Raw genomic sequence first — 18,633 nt, 5'->3', positions numbered from 1 at the left:
TCACGAATAGACAAAGACACAACACATGTGCAGGTCTCTTCTTCTTGTTAAATTTAATTTGAAGGCAACCAGGCTAACTTTTTCTTTGTGACCTCAAAAGATGTTGTTTGAATCACACAGGGAGATCTTGTTGACAGACATCATCAGCAAAAAGTTTGCAGCCTGTGTCTTACTTCCATACGCTTCCTTATTTTAGCCGTAGTTGTGTTTGAGTAGGATTCTGCACTTTTAGAAATCATGAGTAAGTGTTAAAATATATAAATAACTACCATACAATGTGTTGACACTGTCATAGATGTGTTACTTGTAAAAGGAAATATAAGTGTTTTATGATGATGTAGCTAGTAGTCTTGTTGTATGTCAGGTGTATTAAAGCTACGAACATTTAAAAAGAAACTTTTAAAGAGATTGCGTGTGAAATGTCAACTGCATGTCAAATCTTTTTTTATTTAAGTTAAAATTCAAAGTATCAATGTAGTTTTTTGGCTCCACACTCTCCATCTATTCAGTAGCTAAAGGTTAACTGTTTTTCCAATATTGACTCATGTGAGTGACAGTTTATGTGACCAAAGTTGTCTCTTGCTATAAAGTGCAGTAGAAATCTTCTCTCCATCAATGTGTTGAGGAAAGACACCTACATACAAATGTACTGTAGATTTTACTTATAATAATTTACAGTTTTTTAATAAATTACAGAAAGGCAGTGGGGGATTTTTGAATTCTCTTTCATGGCTTTGAGCAATGTCTTACAAATAAAAGTTTAATAGGTTAGCTGACAGGAAGAGGAAAAAGGAAAAAACGAGAGCCGGTCCTAATTTGTCAGACTGTAATTACTGGTGAGCGAGCGTTAGGCCGCGAGAGACGAAGGTGGCCAACAACATGCACATTCTCCTCTTGTTGAGCCCTGTTGGCGTCCTCACTCGTCCCCTGTCCAGCACACAAAGTCCCAGCCTAATGAAGCTCTCCCTGTGTGTTGAGGCTTGAATCCCCAGAAGCAGCAGTATGGGGGAGCCAACCTCATGGCCTAATGACAACCTGCTTGAAAGAGCTCTCAAGAAGAGGGGAAAGCCAGTTGAAATGTAATCATTAAAATCACCCCACATGAAAATGAGTCAGACCCGTCTCTTTCACAGCCAGCCACCTTATCTGATATTTCTAACGCTGGGCTATTCTCTTTATATGATGCCTTTGATGTATCTGCTGGTGCTGCAGCTCCCTGATCCTGATGGTTAGATACACCTTGGTTCAATTTGTCTCACGGTCTAACAAGAAAACACAATGGAGGTTTCATTGGAAATGACATATTTTATTGAAGTGTGCCGGAGAGCATTGAAATATTAATTTCATAAAAAATGTATACGGTGGTCTGTGTACATGGTCTATTTTAATTCTGTGGCACATCACTCATTCCACTCTTGTGAGTGGAAATGGGGCAGTTGTGCCACTGGAGGCAGTGATTGACTCCTCCTTTTGTTTAAACAGATCACTTCACTTCATGTCCACTCAAATAGAACAATATCATCCATTAGAGGAATATGTTTACACAACCTTTCGCAGTGTGAAGAGTTTGTTTGTATAAATGCGCTCACAATAATGTGTCCAAGTTTGATGTCATAATGTTAATGGATTTTACTAGTCTTTGCGTGTAAGTGATAATATGCAGATCTGGGTTGTTTTGTGAAATAATGTTTTTTTTTTTTTCTGTTTTGCAGTCTGTCCGAGTGGCAGGTATGGGAGAGCCTGCGCTGAGATCTGCCTCTGCACCAACAACGGTACCTGCAACCCCATCGATGGCTCCTGCCAGTGCTTCCCTGGTTGGATAGGAGAGGATTGCTCTCACGGTGTGACTTCTCTCCTTCACCCTGTGTTTCATTTGGTTACTTTCTCTGATTTTCCCCTCTCATCGTCTGTCTCTCCTCTTAATTTCTCCCTCACATTTACCTTCATGCACATTAATCATTTTCATGACCCTACACATTCCAAGAACTACCCTCGGCCCCAGCTGATGTAAAACAGAGACTTGCTTAAATGATTGTTGTAATACATTATGCTCTTTGATTTACGGCTCTGTAGGCCAAAGATAATTAGTGGAGCTTTGAGCCATCATGCCATGGAAAATTGATACTTAAAGTAAAAATATTTCCATATGGATTTAGGCATTTCTTCAAACATATGTGTCATGTGCTTCATGTATGCATGCATAGGACATGTAGTATGTGTGGGAGGGTGTGTGACCATGAGCTTGACTGTGTCTCTGGCGTCTGCAGCCTGTCCCTCTGGGCACTGGGGCCCTGATTGTCTCAACTCGTGTAACTGTCACAACGGAGCCCAGTGCAGTGCCTACGATGGGGAGTGCAGGTGCAGCCCCGGCTGGACCGGACTCTACTGCACACAGCGTGAGTCTCTCCCACCCAGTTAGTAGACACATAGTGTCATCTACTGGCAGTCCAACACAACTGCAGCAGGTGACAAGTGAGAAACATATATTTTTTTATCGACAACTGGGTGACTGAATTATATTAGGTTTGAATTTACAGTTTTTTAAGATAGAGCAACATCAAAATAACACAAATGGTCACTTCATTAATTTGCTATTAATACATTCCAGTCAGTCACCCAAGGATAGCGCAGATCATCAACTTCAGTCCACTAATTTGAATTCCATTATCTATCACCCCAAGGGTTGTATTCAGTCTTTGTGGTTCCTGCTCTTTTGCATGGAAATGGGTTTTTTTCACATAGATTCTCACTATTTCCAGTTGTCTTGTTCTTTATTTCCACCTCATGTTACCACCTTATGTTAACAGCATAACCAGATTTTCTGCTGAAGCATGAAATGTTTCATTCCCATTCATTGACATTGTCCCTTATTGAGTATGCTGCAGAGACATTGAATGGTATTGATTCCCCTGCTCCTCTGCAATATGACCTTGACTCTTTATGTTGTCTTCCCATCTCTTTGTTTTCTCCACCCCAACATTTTACACATCTCTGTCCCAGGCTGTCCTTCGGGCTTCTACGGCAGGGACTGCTCTGACGTCTGTCGCTGCCAAAACGGCGCAGACTGTGACCACATCACTGGCCAGTGCGCTTGCCGAACAGGCTTCATTGGGACGAGCTGTGAGCAGAGTTGAGTAGGCCCAACAACATTTTAGCTCTGAGCAAAATTACCCTGTGGATTGTGTGGTTGTGTGTGTTCTATAAACACTTTGGCTCCCACTCTCTAAGTGCTTTAATTTTGATGGATGTAGTAATGCACCTCTCTCCCATGCAGAGTGTCTCGCTGGTACATTTGGATATGGTTGCCAGCAGCTGTGTGAGTGCCTGAACAATGCTACCTGTGACTATGTGACTGGAACATGCTACTGCAGCCCTGGCTATAAAGGCATCCGCTGTGATCAAGGTGAGAGGTGATCGAGATGATCGAAGCTCTCCATTGTATTATCACTCAAACACAGATGTGTACACAGTGTTTTTAACAACCCGCTTTATGTGTTTTCTCTGTAGCAGCTCTGATGATGGAAGAGCTGAACCCCTACACCAAGATTAGCCCAGCGAGAGGCTCGGAGCGCCAGTCTGCAGGGGCTGTCATGGGCGTAATCTTTCTCCTCCTCATCATCATGGCCATGCTCAGTCTGTTTGTGTGGTACAGACAGAGACAGAGGGACAAAGGCCATGAGATCCAGCCCAGTGTGTCCTACACACAGGCGATGCACATCACCAACACTGACTATTCTCTGTCTGGTAAGATATTTTAGAGACCACTCAAAATATGTGCTTACTATGGACAAATGCTACATACTAAGATGGACAAATGTAGAGTTGCTGTCGATTAATCAATTAGTCAGTATAAGAAAAAAAAAAAAGGGCAACTATTATGATAATCAATTTATCATTTCAGTTGTTTCTCAAACAAAAACACCAAACATTTCCTGGTTCCAGCTTCTCAAATGAAAGGATTTGCTGCTTTTCTTTGTCTTATACGATAATAAACTGAATATAATTGGACTGTTGGTTGGTCAAAACAAGTCACTATATGTCATTTTTAGACTAAACAATTAATCGAGAAAATAATCAGCAGATTAATCGATAATAAAATAATCATTAGTTACAGCCTACATGCTACATACTGTGCCTTTGTCCATCAATTAAACATTTATTCTGATTACACTTGACATGTTGTGGGCAAATATAGGCATACAAGTTCAAATCTTCATGCATATTAGTGTTTTGAAGATAGTAGACAGAAATATTTACACTCAAACACTAGTATTTAGTTTCCAAACCTCTCAACCTGTTGTTTAAACCTTCAGAGTGTGGCAGTACTGTAGCGATGAGGACCAGCGCTGCTGAGGTCAATCAGAGCCAGAGCAGCGGCAGCAGTGGCCAGTGCTTCTCCAACCCCAGTTACCACACTGTGGCCCAGTGTAATGTTGTCTCAACCATCTCCAGCAACCTGGACGGCACTCTGACGCTTAAAGTATGGCCTGTATTCATGTGTATTCACATTCAATTTAATTTCCCCATAACATACTACTACTAATAATAAAAGCAACACCACGCTGTGCTCTTCTTCTTTTCACAGTCAAGCACTCTGAAAAGCAGGAATGGCTCAGAATGGAGAGCCTACTGCAACCTCAATGACCTAGGTCAGTTTTCCTTCATGATACACTGCATACATTCTGAATCGCTTCAAGGGCAAAGACGTGTGCGTAGTTAGGACCTCATATAGGCACCAGCCTGGACACAGCTACCCTGCTGTGAATGAAGATGAACCAGGGGTTTCTTGTTAGACATAACCTTTGCTCTGATTTTGATAAGATATGCGTGTGGGACAGAGAAAGCAGTAGTGCGGGGGTGAATAAGGGTCACCGTGAGCTCATTAGTCCTCTTTCACTTCCCCCAGTGGCACATTTCTCTATGATGGCTTACACTGAGTCAGATACTGCACTCTTGGGCTCTGAATTATAGAAAATTTAGCGTGACCAAAAACCACTCAATAATAGCTTAAATCTCTGGTTCAAATCCCCCCTATTAGCTTTTATTACCAAAAGAAATCTGATATCTCGATCCGCACATTTTCATTCAGTGTTAAAGACCATAAAGACAAGTCCTTCTACAAAAAAAAGTCATGCATGTTCACCCTGATGTACTGAAGAGACTGATGTCGCCTTAAACAGGCTTGTCTTCTCCTCATGTTGTGTTGTTGTTTGGCAAATATCCCAATATGACCACAGTTGATTATGTAAGCTTGGAAGCCTTGGGGGAATGTGAAAGCATGCGGGTGAAACATTCAGTAACTCGTCACATTCACATTCCTCATATTATTCTAAAAAAAAATACTACATCGTAGTTTAATGAGATATTTCCTGTCAACCTCCACACATTGGGGGAATTCATACGGGATGTTTGACTTTCATGTTTTGACATTTGTTACAGATGTTCAACAGGGGGAGACGCAGACACAGAGAGGCTCCAGAAAAGGTAAATAATTAATTGTAGTAACTGTGTGTGTGTGTGTGTGTGTGTGTGTGTGTGCACATGTGGAATCCTGTTCAGCTTCACCAGCACCAATATTACAAAATCCTTTTATGCTCAACAGCCCATGTATCAATTCCCCCTTTTGGTTTCTATTCCCCTTTGAGACTGCTATTTCTCTGACCCAAAATCCCATATCCTTATATTCTCTGTGATTAATGTGAAAACTCTCTGCACTTTGGACAAGATCATGGTGGGCTGAGGTTTTGTTCCAACGGTAATTGCTCTCTGTGGCTCAGTGCCCGATACGTCATTTTGTCTCCCACACTGTGCAGTCGGTGGTGAATGTGAGGGACCCAGGGGTGTGAAGAGTGGTCTGAAGGAGCTTTGCTGCGGTCTCTAATGAGGCCTCTTATCAGACTGATGAGACGGTTATGGATGAGATGAGCCTTCCACTCTCTCCCCTTTGTACTCTGATTACTATATACTACCATTAGTCACCTGTCGCAGACAAAAGGAGTACAACTTCCTCAGAATGACAACGATTTTCATTGCCATTCTCCAGGCCACACTCTGATATTAGCACTAAAATTTAAATAGACATCAGAGTCCAGCATTAATACGACTGCTATAAGTCAGTATCAATCTTATCATCTTTGTTGATGCTGAATATGTCCTTGTCTCGCGGTTACTGCAGATTACATCAAGGGCTCCATGTGCAGCAACAGCTCCTGCTCCCTGAATAGTGAGAATCCATACGCCACCATTAGAGACCCACCAGGGCTGGCTTGCAAGCACACAGAGAGCAGCTATGTGGAGATGAAGTCCCCCTCCCACCGTGAAGTGCCCTTTGGAGGCACTGCCACCCTCCTGGGCAGTGCGAGCAGGAATGTCTATGATGTTGGTGAGTGCGTTGTTGCTCTGGTGTGTGGAGCTCAGCAGGGTCCTGCAGCTTATGGCCTTTCTGGTCATGTCCCCTGCTGTGAGTCTGTATAGACTTTGTAAGTCTTGATGAGAGGAAATGTTAGCTGCCTCTCTATTGCATGCACCTCTCCTTTCTCCTTCTTCCTCAGCCTGTACCTGCCACTCTTCAGCCTCAGAGTTTCTCACGTACCTCTCCTACTTTTTTCCCTTCCTTCTTTCCCAAACTATCACAGAGCCAACGGTGAGCGTCCTGCAGGGACCCAATGGAATGGCCACCGGCTTCTCCCAGAGCCCCTATGACCTTCCCCGCAGCAGCCACATCCCCAGCCACTATGACATACTACCCATGCGTCACAGCCCCACGCACACAACCCCGCCACCCCCAGAAAGCCCCAGCTCCCTGCTCTAGAGGGCGCAGCCTCCGCCCGGCTCTGACAGCGTGCCGGCATCCAGGCAACATTCAGCCAACTTTCAACCGTCGGCCCTCCCTCTGTCTCCGTGTGTGTTCGATTAGATACTGAGATGTTGAGATGGAGGGACAGCCACAGCTCCTCTGGACCCTGCTCTCTTTGGCTCCCTCACTCACACGCTTTCTGTGTCCCTGAAGGAGGGAGGGGAGGAAAAAAGAGTGTCCCACACACCAGCGACCATTCACCCATTTTATTTTCTTATAGGACTGATCACTCAAACCGCTGCCCGGCCTCTTTATGGACCTCCTGAAGTGGAACATAATGGTTCCAAACAGCACTAAGGGCAGCATACATGGATTGGGTGGACAGATTATTTACAGGGAGAGAGCTATCCTCATGCTCATTTTTAGCCCATGATGTAGGTTTACTATTCAAGGGCAGCCAAGTGTTTATAATATCCCCTAAACAGACGGGATTTTCTCCACAGGAAGGAAGGTATAGCAGCCTTGACCATTTTCAAAGCAGGTGAAGATTTACTACATACAGACATCAGAGTTTATGAATTGTGTGCAGCAGCTGCAGATCACTGCACAGCTGACATGAAGTGATTATGATCGTGAAGAAAAGTTCAGAGGAGAACTCTCTGCTCTAAATGTTGGAAATGCGGCCGAGAGCTAACTAAATCAGATAAAGCATGGATAAATAGTAAAATATTGTAATGGTCCTTTATTCACTGTTATCCAGTAACATTTACACAGTTAATACTAAGGTGATCCCTGTCTGTGACTCAAGAGCTTTTTATTAGTTGCAGTGTAAATGAGGCCCGATGTTTCTGGAGGTGCATTCAGGTCACCAGTGTTCAGGCATTATTGTATTATTAAGAGATACACACATACAGTAGGTCTCAAGTTTGGATTTTATTCCCAAACTGATGAAGTGATCAGATCTTGTGTTGTTTTCTATGTGAAAGCATTTTTCTTGCAAATGTCTTAGTTTACATTTTTTTAAATATTGGGTGTTTTAGAAGGGATTGCTTTGACCTTTTATGTTTTGTATTTATAAAGCTAATTTGCTTTATTTGTTAATTTATATTAGTGATGGTGACTTTTTATCAATGTGACACTAGAATTAAAAAAAACAAAAACAAAAGATGAGCATGATCAGATAATGGATACCCACTGATGTAGATAACACACAATTTATCTTCTTGTGAGATGATCAGTGTCATTTTGTGAAGCGTTTTTTGAAGTTACTTAAAATGTTCTTTCTCTCTCTCTGTCAGATTGTAAAATGAAAATAAGGTTTCATCTGACCAATTCAAGACCCACAAATAACCTGTGCAGTATTCACAAAGGGAACCATGTGTAAAAAGTCCAATTCGAAAATATTTTTATGTTTGTATCAGGCTAATTAACTTATTTATTTATTTAACTGAATTTATTCATTCACTATGTGAATTCCATTTCACCCTCTGTAGAAGCAATAACATGTTGACAATCGATGCCCGGACAGTGTTTCATTAGTGCTGGACATTTTGCCATCTTTGACCAGTATGGTGACAGTGGATCATATTTTATGTGACTGTTTTTCCTGTGAGGAAGGTTTTTTCCAGTTGCTGTCATATCAATGCTGCTTGTTGTTTTGGTACATAAGTTTCAAATTAAAAGCCTATTCTGCCATCAGAAACCGGTTTCAGTCAGGTTAATACCCTGGTGAGAAAGAAGATAAATTAACTTCTCATGTCAAGAGTCAGACAGGACACGTCTCTCTTCATCTCTAGCACTGAATATTGAAGTGACAGTGAATGTTGACAAGACTGTTTGAAACTGATGAATGAAAGAATCCACATATACGAAATGTTACTCAAGTCTGTCACTGGATGCTTACAATTTCTGACAGACTTCTGTCTGCATTACAAAGTGTCAAAATATTGTCCAGAGTCTATGAGTGAAGAGAATCATGCCCACACATTCTTGTGAAACAGCTTCCAGATTCATGAATGGGGACATTTTGTCAAAGTGCTCTCATGTTAAATAGGCTTTTCAGAGCAGTGACAACTACAAGATTTAGACGTCTTAGGCTTCACAGTTGAAGAGCATCTTATTGTTTTAAAGGTCTGTGAAGATGCACATTTCTGACAATTTCATATCTTACGTGTACTTGTATGTATGAATTATAATGAGAAAGATGATGAATATAAATATGATGTATTGCTTTAAAAACAAATATACAATAATAAGTAGTTAAAATGATCTGGACTAGCTGCAACATTAAAAAGCTGCTCTGTGTGCATTAGACAAGACTTAATTTGTTTTTTAAACAGTTTTTAAAAATGTTGATGTATTAATTACATTGTACACTATTCAAATCTAAAATTATCAACCACATAGACAAGTAAATTAGAAACAGAATCATGTTGTATTTTTAATATGCGCCCTATCTGTTCAGTCATGGTTTTGTGCACAGCACTTTTTAAAAAGCAGTTTTTAAAAGTAGCTTATCGCAGTATATTACAGTCTTTTCTGGTTACTAACTGAACTACTGGCTCAGGTATCTATTGGACCACAACACCAATACTGCATAAAATGATGAAAACATGCAACTCATGCAGTAAAAACCATTGTCAGTTCAGTGTAATGTTAAGCCTGAACCATGTCTGATGCATGAAGAGACGTTGTGGAACTAGCTCACTACAGCAGAGGAGTTCTGGTTATTCCTCAGTAGTAAGAAGGTTTCCTGAGCTCCACAGATGATGGACATGCTGCCCAGCTAACAGCCAACAAGGCCTGAGTGATGCCCCGCTGAAAGGGAATGCAGCCAGTAAGTCAAGAAGCTAATGGACCAAATACAAGCGAGTACTTCAGAGAGCGCTAGAAAGAGAGAGAAGCATGAAAGGACGAGGTCACACTGCAGCGAGATCAGCACTCGAGAGAGATTTTGATTTTGCAACTTGTTGAATATCCTCTCAACACAGAAATCATTTATGTGAGTTCTCACAGCTCACAGGGGTTAAACACTGCAACAAAACAGAAAATGAAATTAACATATTAGACATCAGATTGAGAGCAGGCCAGATACTGAAAGGTGAGAAGTTCAAACTATGTGAAACTCAAATGCATCCCAGCATGACATCCTACTAAAAAGGTTCTGAAACCACCACTCGCTGTAATGCAGGTGTGATTACCGCTGCTGCCTTTTAGCTGAGTCACTGTGACAGAAAAAGGAAAGTTTTTTGATTGCTTGAGCTTTGACTCATTGTTCAGCCATTCTGGAACAATGTGGATTAGGTTTCAATGCAAAGTATAGTAGTCATTAAATATGTAACTGTATTTGTATCTGTCATTTCCCCCCTCTGCTTCACAGATTACTAAAATCTCACTTCCACATCTGTCCGCACATCATCTCTAATTTAGCAGCATCGTTACATTTTAGGAATAACATTAATCCAGACCTAATCCGGGTTCACTGTGATGTGTTACGTTGCACAGTGTTTGTTGCATATTTACATACCGTACACAAGTTAAAATTCTATGCAACTGGCAAGTTTTCTGGTGTAAAAGTATCTTTTAAGATGAGATAGATTTATCCAGAGGGAAATGGTTGTGCAGCAATTGCAGGACAAAGTAGGAAAGACTGCTAATAGACAATGTCAATAAAGGTGCAAGTAGAAAAATATCAATAAACATATAAACAAGGATAATGGTAAGAATCATGTATCAAGTATGTGGGTAATATATGGTATATGGTATAAGTTAAAAACCCATATAAATAAACTTGTATCAAGTAAACTCAATGTGATTTGCATTAAAATGCAGAAAGCACAAGTAGCATGTATACAATAAATAAAATCTAAGAAAATTCAACCATAATAAAGAAGAAAACACACAAGAAAAAAATACCCACCCACCCAAAGACAGTGAACCCCACATCCACAACACAGACACAAACTAGCGCAGGCAATACTGTAAATCCGCAAATCAAATATCAATAAACCCTCAATCTCCTGTCACTAAGTGCACATTAACTATTATAAGTGTTAAATCCCCAAACAAGTATAATTTGAATAAAAGTTCACAGACTGAGGAAACTGGTTTGCAGGAGTATCAGTACTTTACGTTGTAACAACTTGCCTCTATAAATCTCTACCAAACTAACAGATGATATCAAATTGCAGCGCAATGACCAACATTAGCAAAATGAGTACAAGTTTCTTTTCAGTTTTGTTAAGCTGCCAAGTGAGCACTTCACTTGGATTCAGCATTTAAACAGACTTATTTTCATGTATAAAATATCCTGCAGTGAGTTTATACTGTACAGGTGCAACACATCAAATGAGACAATCTGGGCAATGTATTATTTCAAAGTTGGACTGTCTCTTGGCTGATTATTAAAATGTTGTAAAATATTGCAGAGGCAAAGAAGAACTGCGGGGACATTCCCTCACTAATGCAGGCCTCGGGCATAATCCTTACAGCAGCAGTCAGCCTGTCGGCTACATCTTTCAGCCGAAGCAGTTTTTCACAGAAGCTGCCACTGGGAAGAGGCTATACCTCTAAATGCTTCGACAGAGTTGCACCTTTGGTTTATTCTCAGGAGGCTGCACCTGGATGCTGACCACAGTGCTGCTGGAAAACCTGTCACTTTCACTTCAGTCTGACATTGGCTGCTAAGAGCCAGGGTGGTGGGTTTATGTCGGGTGAGGAAAAATGACATAAACACAAAACATTTTTGAACATACCTCTGTTTAAAATTTGTATTGTCCTGATGAATTTCTGCCATCAGGAATTTAATCAGTGCTCAGTGTGAGTGAGTAACAGTGATTAATGGTGCTTTTATTTAAACATGTACCATTTGACTGCACTCCTCTGTGGATAAGTCCATAGCAGAGCTCAGCTGCAGATTTTTATTGCGGTCACGTCCTGCTACAGGAACTGAGAGGATCCATCAGACCAGAGCTGGATCTTTACTTAGCCATTCTTAATGCATAATCAGTATTCATCCCAGTCAGGCTGATCATTTTCACGTCTGCCGTGTCTATACCTGCTCCCTAATTCAGATCGAATTGTACCTTCACACACACATAACTCCACACAAATAAGCTCTTTAACAAAGTAGGTATGGAACAGTTGTTATATGGACAAAAGATTTGTCTAAATCAGTCTAATTAGAGAGGTCCGTACATAGAGGAGGGCTCTCTCTCTCTCTCTCTGGACATTAATTCAAAGCTGATGTCTCCAGAAAAGACTATTTTCTCTGTATATGAGACAGAAAAAACATTGTAACCATGCAAGCACTCAATGACAGTAAATGACATAAAAGCACAACTCTACGAGACAGACAGTGATCACTTATCCTTTTTTTAATGGTATTATGTGGTGTTCTGTTTTTTTATTCATATATTTAGCAATATCATCCATATCCATACACTCACTATGGTACAGTATATACATACACTCACTGTGGTACAGTAGGCCTACTCGCTGAGGTGACATTAGCAGGGAGATCCTGATGATGAACTGATTTGATACCAGCTACAGTATGCAGAAATATACCACCAAGTCATATTATGAATTTAGTCACAATATGTCATACTGGTAGACTATCATTATCAGGTCAAGCTTGCTTGCCATAGCCCTTAATTACAGTTCAAATCAGAGTCAGAAACAGGTTTGTTGTATTTGCCTTGGTGTTGTGGTGCATAACAGTCAAAATATATAAAAATGAAAACTTTAGAGGTTTAATTTTTAGAAATGTACAATGAAACATGTACAATATATAAAGAGCTGTAAAGTGACTAAAACAAGGAGGATGAAATGCAGGCTACTTTATATATATATAAATAATATAATAATAATATAATAATGTGCAAATGTTTTTAGTATAAAGAATATGTGTAACAATGTGTATATGTGATACAATGACATGCAGAACTATGTTAATATGATGAGTTGTGTCAGCCATGGAGGATAAACAATTGTGCAATAATAATAATAATAATAATAATAGTACAGACAGTGAATGTGCATAGTCGTAATAACTGAGATGAGCTTTACAGTGCCCACAGTATGAATCTCTGAATTAAATGACGTTCATTAATCTTTTGTCCCTCCGCGAGAACAATTACAGTTATTGGAAATAAGAAAACGCTGCTGTTCCTCCTGTTGGCCACCGGGGGGCGGACACGGTTACTGCACGTGTGAAAGTGAAGAAATGAAACCAAAGACAAGTGAGTAGGTTTTCTTCTTCATAGGGTGCTTACCGATCATTGCCTCCCAACAAAATTCACCGAATAGAAAATCATTAATAACTGATTGATTCTGGTGTCTGTAGGCGTCGGACTGATATCAAGCGGTTCCATGGTGTAATGGTTAGCACTCTGGACTCTGAATCCAGCGATCCGAGTTCAAATCTCGGTGGGACCTGACTTTTCAACCTGCTAATCAGTATGTAGCTACAATGGGAAAAGCGAGCTGTGGGTGAAGAACCGATGAGTAAGAGTGTAACAGTAGTAGAACTGACACACCGTTATGTCAGTCACTGTAATATATGTTAACTTAAGAGCAACAGGCATATCTGTTGTACCTACCAAATATTGACCAATGAATAAATTCTGAATTACATGACTGTGCTACTGTTCTGCAATAGTGAAAAACAGGCTTATAGGACAGAAAAAGAAAGCATTGTTTTGAGCTGCTTGTTACATCAGGCTGACTGATTTTTAACCATCTAAACAAAAAATATGTTCATTTGCACTGATAAATGTTGTTCTAGACTTATTGAGTGTTCATTTTAAGAGCTTTAAAAGCCTTTTTCATACCACTTCAAAGTGTAAATTACCATCAACAGTAGCCTCAGACATCAAAAAAACTGTATAAAGTCATTTCATCTGGGTTTTTCATCAGCAATATTGACTAAATCTCTGTCTATAACATATTTTTTGTGATCAACTTTTTTATTGTTCTTTTGCTTCAGATATATGCAAGCAAAACATAATAAAAACAACAAGAAACAAAACAAAACAATAAATAAACTGTCTATGGTATAATTCATAGAGCCCTTATTAATCATGACTAATGATAGACTGACTCACACCTTACAGATTGGTCTGATTGGTCTGATTTCAAAGCTCAAATTTGACCACCGTGTTTCTTCAGTGTAGCCTTCAGTGAATCTCCTGAGTGGAAGCAGAAGATGCTGTTCGTGTAAAAACTCCTCCGTCTCTCCGTCTGTCACATGTTTGTGAAGGAGGCTCGAGTTCTTGTCAGGTCCGTCTTCTTGGTCTGCTACAACAAGACGAACTAATTCATCATGTCCTTGTTGTGTTTGCACAAATGTGTTGATTAAGAAATAATCACCTTGACTGTTCAAATGACCTTATTTAGCTTAAATTTTGTGCTTTGTCTCTTTGGTAGTCTACCTTTTCAAAATATCTGAAGGATGTACAGGCTGTTGCCATGGATTCTCTGTTTCTCCCTTTTGACAGCTGAAGTATTGTAGTTATTGACGAGCCTTCATCACAGGCTTCATCTTTACACCTACGGAAGCTGACTGTTTTGCTTTTGATCTACAGCTCAGGAGCTCGCACTGAGCTGTACTCTGAGATCAAAACATGTCATGTGATGTCAGTGCCACGGATTCATGTTTCTGCAGAGGCAACAACTTAATTGTCCCATGTTTTAGACAGGAACCAGTGCAGAATAGATTGAAGTTACTGTAGCTCGCTATGAGAAGTCAGAAACCATGACTGACCATAACATTAAATTATTATTTTCACCTTTGATCACATTTTGTCGTTGAATTCTTGTTTAAATTAAACTCTAAATGTAAATCCATATTTGCTGCCCTTATGTCTGTCTTAAAACAATAGTCAGCTGCCCTCAAACAGTTTTTCTTGGCGCAATCATTCCTCCTGTTTGTATTGGACATTATGCGATCCCTTATTAAACTGCTTCTAAAGTAAGTGATGGGTGACAAAATCTGCACTCCTCATTTTGTACAAAAATTTATTCAAAAGTTTATCTGAAGCTAGAATTAAGCTTTAGCAGACAAATCTTCCAAAAACAGTCTATTTAGTACAAAATCTCCTGTCAGTGTACATATGGGCTCTTGAAAATTGTTTTAAGACAGCCTGGAAAAAATGTGAACCTGTCCTTTAAGGTCAACTACAGAAAGACATCCTACAGGTAGGAGATCTGTTATCAGAGACACTTCAACAGGGCAGTTGCTTCACAGTAAGGGATTTGAACCAGGTCCAGTTAAAGAGTAGTTTCCCCTAACTTGCCCAACAGCCCTTCACATTTCAAATAAGCTATTTATCTATCCAGACAGCACCATCATGGTGGATTTGGAGACCTCTGCTGAATTGCTTTTTGTAGTTTAGTCAGAATTTAACCTGCTTCACCTCACAAACCCGAGATTTTTGCATTCAAAGCGATGACGCAACCATCAAAGTCATCTTGGGATATTGCAAATGATGGCACTGGGGCAAGAAGATACAGAATGTGATGTGTGATATAAGTGTGTAGCTCTGTGAGGGGGAAACTTGAACTTGTTAGGCCTCCAGCTGTTTTTTGAGTTTGTTTATTTATTTTCCAGACAGCACTAACATGGTAGATTTGGAGGCCTCTGATCATCTGAAATCGTCCATAAAATTGGACGCCAGAGGAAGTGGGATGTTGAGACATTTCAGCAAAGTCTTACAAACTGGACTCACATGTATTTGTTGCATCTCTGAGCTTTTGTTTTATTAAGAAAGATACATCTTATATCTTTCTTTCTCACTTTCCAACCTTTTATCTCTGTAAAGGTATATATCACAAAACTGCAACATCAATACGATGTGGACATCATTATTTATAGAATATAAGTACAACATCACAGATGACACAGCAAAATGTCTGAAAACAGAGTGCATGCAAGCTGTTTGCGATCTTCCGATATTCAAATATGGTCATTTGTAAGTTTCAACAGAGCTGTATGTCCTGATAATCACCACACAAGGGCAGCAGAGGGCAAAACAATAGGCCGTGTTCTGTCTGGCTACAGGTGCTGCATCTATTCAGTCTTTCCAACAGAAAAGTTTACTCCCTACAGCAGCCTGAGTCCAAGAGAAACAAATACAATTGTTAGTTATGGTACTTTATGCTCTGCACTAATATCCACTTGGGTTCAGTTGAAGTCTTCAGCTGACAGTTGGCTGACAAAGAAAACAGCACACAGTATTATAAGTTACTGCTGTGGCCTCCTGATAAAGTGTTTGAATAAAAATGTTTTATTACAATAAACCACATACATGTAGTTGTTCTGGCAGAGAGATATTGTTATTGTTATCAGAAGGGTGGAAGGTATTATCATATTAAATAATTTAGCATAAACAGGTTTGATTAGATGTTTTTGTTTTATGCAGCTGTATACATTGAAAATAAGTTCTATTTTTATGATTATTGTATTGTATTGGGGTTTTAGAAATCTGGGAGTGTTCGTATTCTACAACTAAAAAGTAACACTCGGTGGACATTTTATAGGCTAACTGCAGTATTAGTTACACTCAATATATTTCGATGTAACTTCTCTGAATTTTATTCCTGGCAGTGACAGAGAAGGCTGTGAAATACATTTGAAAGGCTTAATCGATTAGTCGATTGACAGCAAATTGAACAAGACATTTGAAGACGTCACCTTGGACTGTGGGAAATTATAACAGGCATTTTTCAAACAATGAATCAATGAATTGAGAAAATTATTGGCAGATTAATCACTAATGAATATTAGTTATTACATCTTTGTGTGTTCAATGAAAAAATAATTCGACAGGAAGCTGAATAAATAAAATATGAAAATGCAGATAATTTATTAATTATTTTTTCAAATCTTCTTGGTCTTCTTGGTCTCTGGTCAAAAATGTTTGGAGGTCTTGAATTATGGCTACAGCCCTAAAATGTACAGTAAATAACCACTGCTCAGGCTTAATGATGATAATAATAATTACAAAAATAATAATGATAATAAAGCTCTATGTAAATATGTTTTTGTTTTTCAGTCTGTTTCCAGTGTGCAGTTGTGTATTTCAGTATGCTCCTGTAAACGCAGACCAAATGTTTCCTCACAGCTTCAGACGTTGTTCTTCTGTCACAGCTGCCAGCAGTGTCATCAGTGACGTCGGCGAGGTTTGTAATCAGTCACGTGAGCCGCGCAGGTCTGGATAAAGCACTGCTCGGGACTACACGGTCTACTCGGATTTCGTCCAGCCCACAGTGAATAATTATTATTTTTTCATGATAACAAATTTAGACAGAGAGAATAATAAAATAGAGGAAGCAAACAGCGAGGAATAATATCTCTTATCAACAGAAATCTGGGTTTTATTTCAACGTTTATTCGCCAGATCATCTGTCAATCGTCGTGATTCAGAGACGTGAGTAGATCCTTCTTTTATTGAGAATAAAAACAAACGGCGCTCACACGCCCAGTCTCTATAATTAAGCTGTTTCTCGAGTTTATTTTGTAATATTTTGAGAGTGTGATTTTTTATTGTTGTGATGATGGCTTTTAGGGTTACAAACGGGATCCTTTGATTTTTCATTTTAATGTTGGATGGTTGATTAGGATAATTAACCGACACAGTGTCATTATATTATTGTATACCTTCATGCATTGCGAGAATAATTGAATGCTTTGTAGTGAGCATCGCAGCCTCTGTGTGATTCACTATATTTACAGTGCGCCCATTGGTTACAGTGAAGTCATATGGAGGCTTATTTCATTGCATCCCGTGTAGATGCTCCATAAGATGGCTTCTTGTGATGTGGGCATACGAGAAAACCCCTCTGTGTTATTATGGTCGCTGTGGTCAGTTGTGTTTTTCAGAGGACCATTGCTGGCTTTGTGGTAAACCAAATATTACCAATGCACGAAATACAAGCGTTGCAAGCTTATCATGCAGGGTCAGTTAATATTTTTCTTTAGTATTTTTCAGTAAACCACCTTAGAGTACGTTGCTCCTCATCTTTCTGCTCTATTTATTTTTGGGCGTGTGTGGTTTCCTCATCAAGCAGGCAGGGTCCCCCCTGTCAAACATAAGGAATGCAAATGGCTGATGAGGGTGAGGGTTGTCTTAATGGCTAAGAGGGAACAGATGCTGAGTGAAATGTTGTGGTGGTTCCCTCCCCAGATCAGACTGCCCATCCTACCTGCCCCCCCTCCTGCTGTTAACACAGCTCTCTAATCCCTGCACAGCCTGGGACTGTCTGTCCAGCAGCCGCTGCATCTGTCTCTTGGGCCATAATTACAACAGTACTGTGATGCTCAAAGCAAAAGTCAAAAAGGCCTTTATTTCACTCCAGAATCACATAGGGTGTAGAGAGAGGGTCAATTATTTTCAATGGTTTAATGTCAAAATCCTGCATGACTCTGGGGGGGTTCTTTGCATGAAATGTCAAATGAGATGAGGAGGAAATCAAATGTTATAACTTCCATATTGAATCTTATCTTATTCCAGCTGGATTTTTGAGGTATTTTTGTCACTGTTCAAGCTTTCAAAAAAATGTTTTCATTATTTGTATTTGTTTTGTCAAAATTGAGCCAGTTTCACCTAAAGTTTCACCCAATGTTTCCATAGATACCAAATATGAACTACAAGGAAAAGGGTTTGAAAAGTGATGGACAAGACATCAAGGTTTTTACATTTAATCAGTTAAGCAAACACAAAAGGCATATTACAATATTTTAAATGAAGCATGATGAAGCAGATACAGAATAGGAAGTGTGAAGTTCTCAGATGAGATGGGAAGTTTGTGGCTCATTGATGTTGAAATTAAAATGT

General features: G+C 39.7%; 1 protein-coding gene and 1 non-coding gene across 2 annotated transcripts in view; both read left to right on the top strand.

Moving 5' to 3' along the window:
• The window catches only part of megf11 (multiple EGF-like-domains 11), a 49,888-nt gene extending 43,077 nt beyond the window's left edge, over positions 1-6,811 (top strand). Inside the window, exons 15-24 of the mRNA XM_070906852.1 lie at positions 1,713-1,841; positions 2,268-2,396; positions 3,001-3,129; positions 3,275-3,403; positions 3,508-3,744; positions 4,314-4,480; positions 4,586-4,649; positions 5,440-5,484; positions 6,176-6,382; positions 6,636-6,811. Of these exons, the coding sequence (XP_070762953.1) occupies positions 1,713-1,841; positions 2,268-2,396; positions 3,001-3,129; positions 3,275-3,403; positions 3,508-3,744; positions 4,314-4,480; positions 4,586-4,649; positions 5,440-5,484; positions 6,176-6,382; positions 6,636-6,811 (1,412 nt within the window). The remainder of the gene's footprint in view (positions 1-1,712; positions 1,842-2,267; positions 2,397-3,000; positions 3,130-3,274; positions 3,404-3,507; positions 3,745-4,313; positions 4,481-4,585; positions 4,650-5,439; positions 5,485-6,175; positions 6,383-6,635) is intronic.
• A 6,351-nt stretch (positions 6,812-13,162) lies between these two features.
• On the top strand, positions 13,163-13,234 carry trnaq-cug (transfer RNA glutamine (anticodon CUG)). Its single transcript has one exon. It is a non-coding gene; the product is annotated as a tRNA-Gln (tRNA).
• Positions 13,235-18,633: the final 5,399 nt, after the last annotated feature.

The sequence above is a fragment of the Enoplosus armatus genome, chromosome 6 (assembly GCF_043641665.1).
Source record: "Enoplosus armatus isolate fEnoArm2 chromosome 6, fEnoArm2.hap1, whole genome shotgun sequence".
In the NCBI taxonomy this organism is placed as follows: domain Eukaryota; kingdom Metazoa; phylum Chordata; class Actinopteri; order Centrarchiformes; family Enoplosidae; genus Enoplosus; species Enoplosus armatus.
This window is presented reverse-complemented; position numbering and strand designations above follow the sequence as displayed.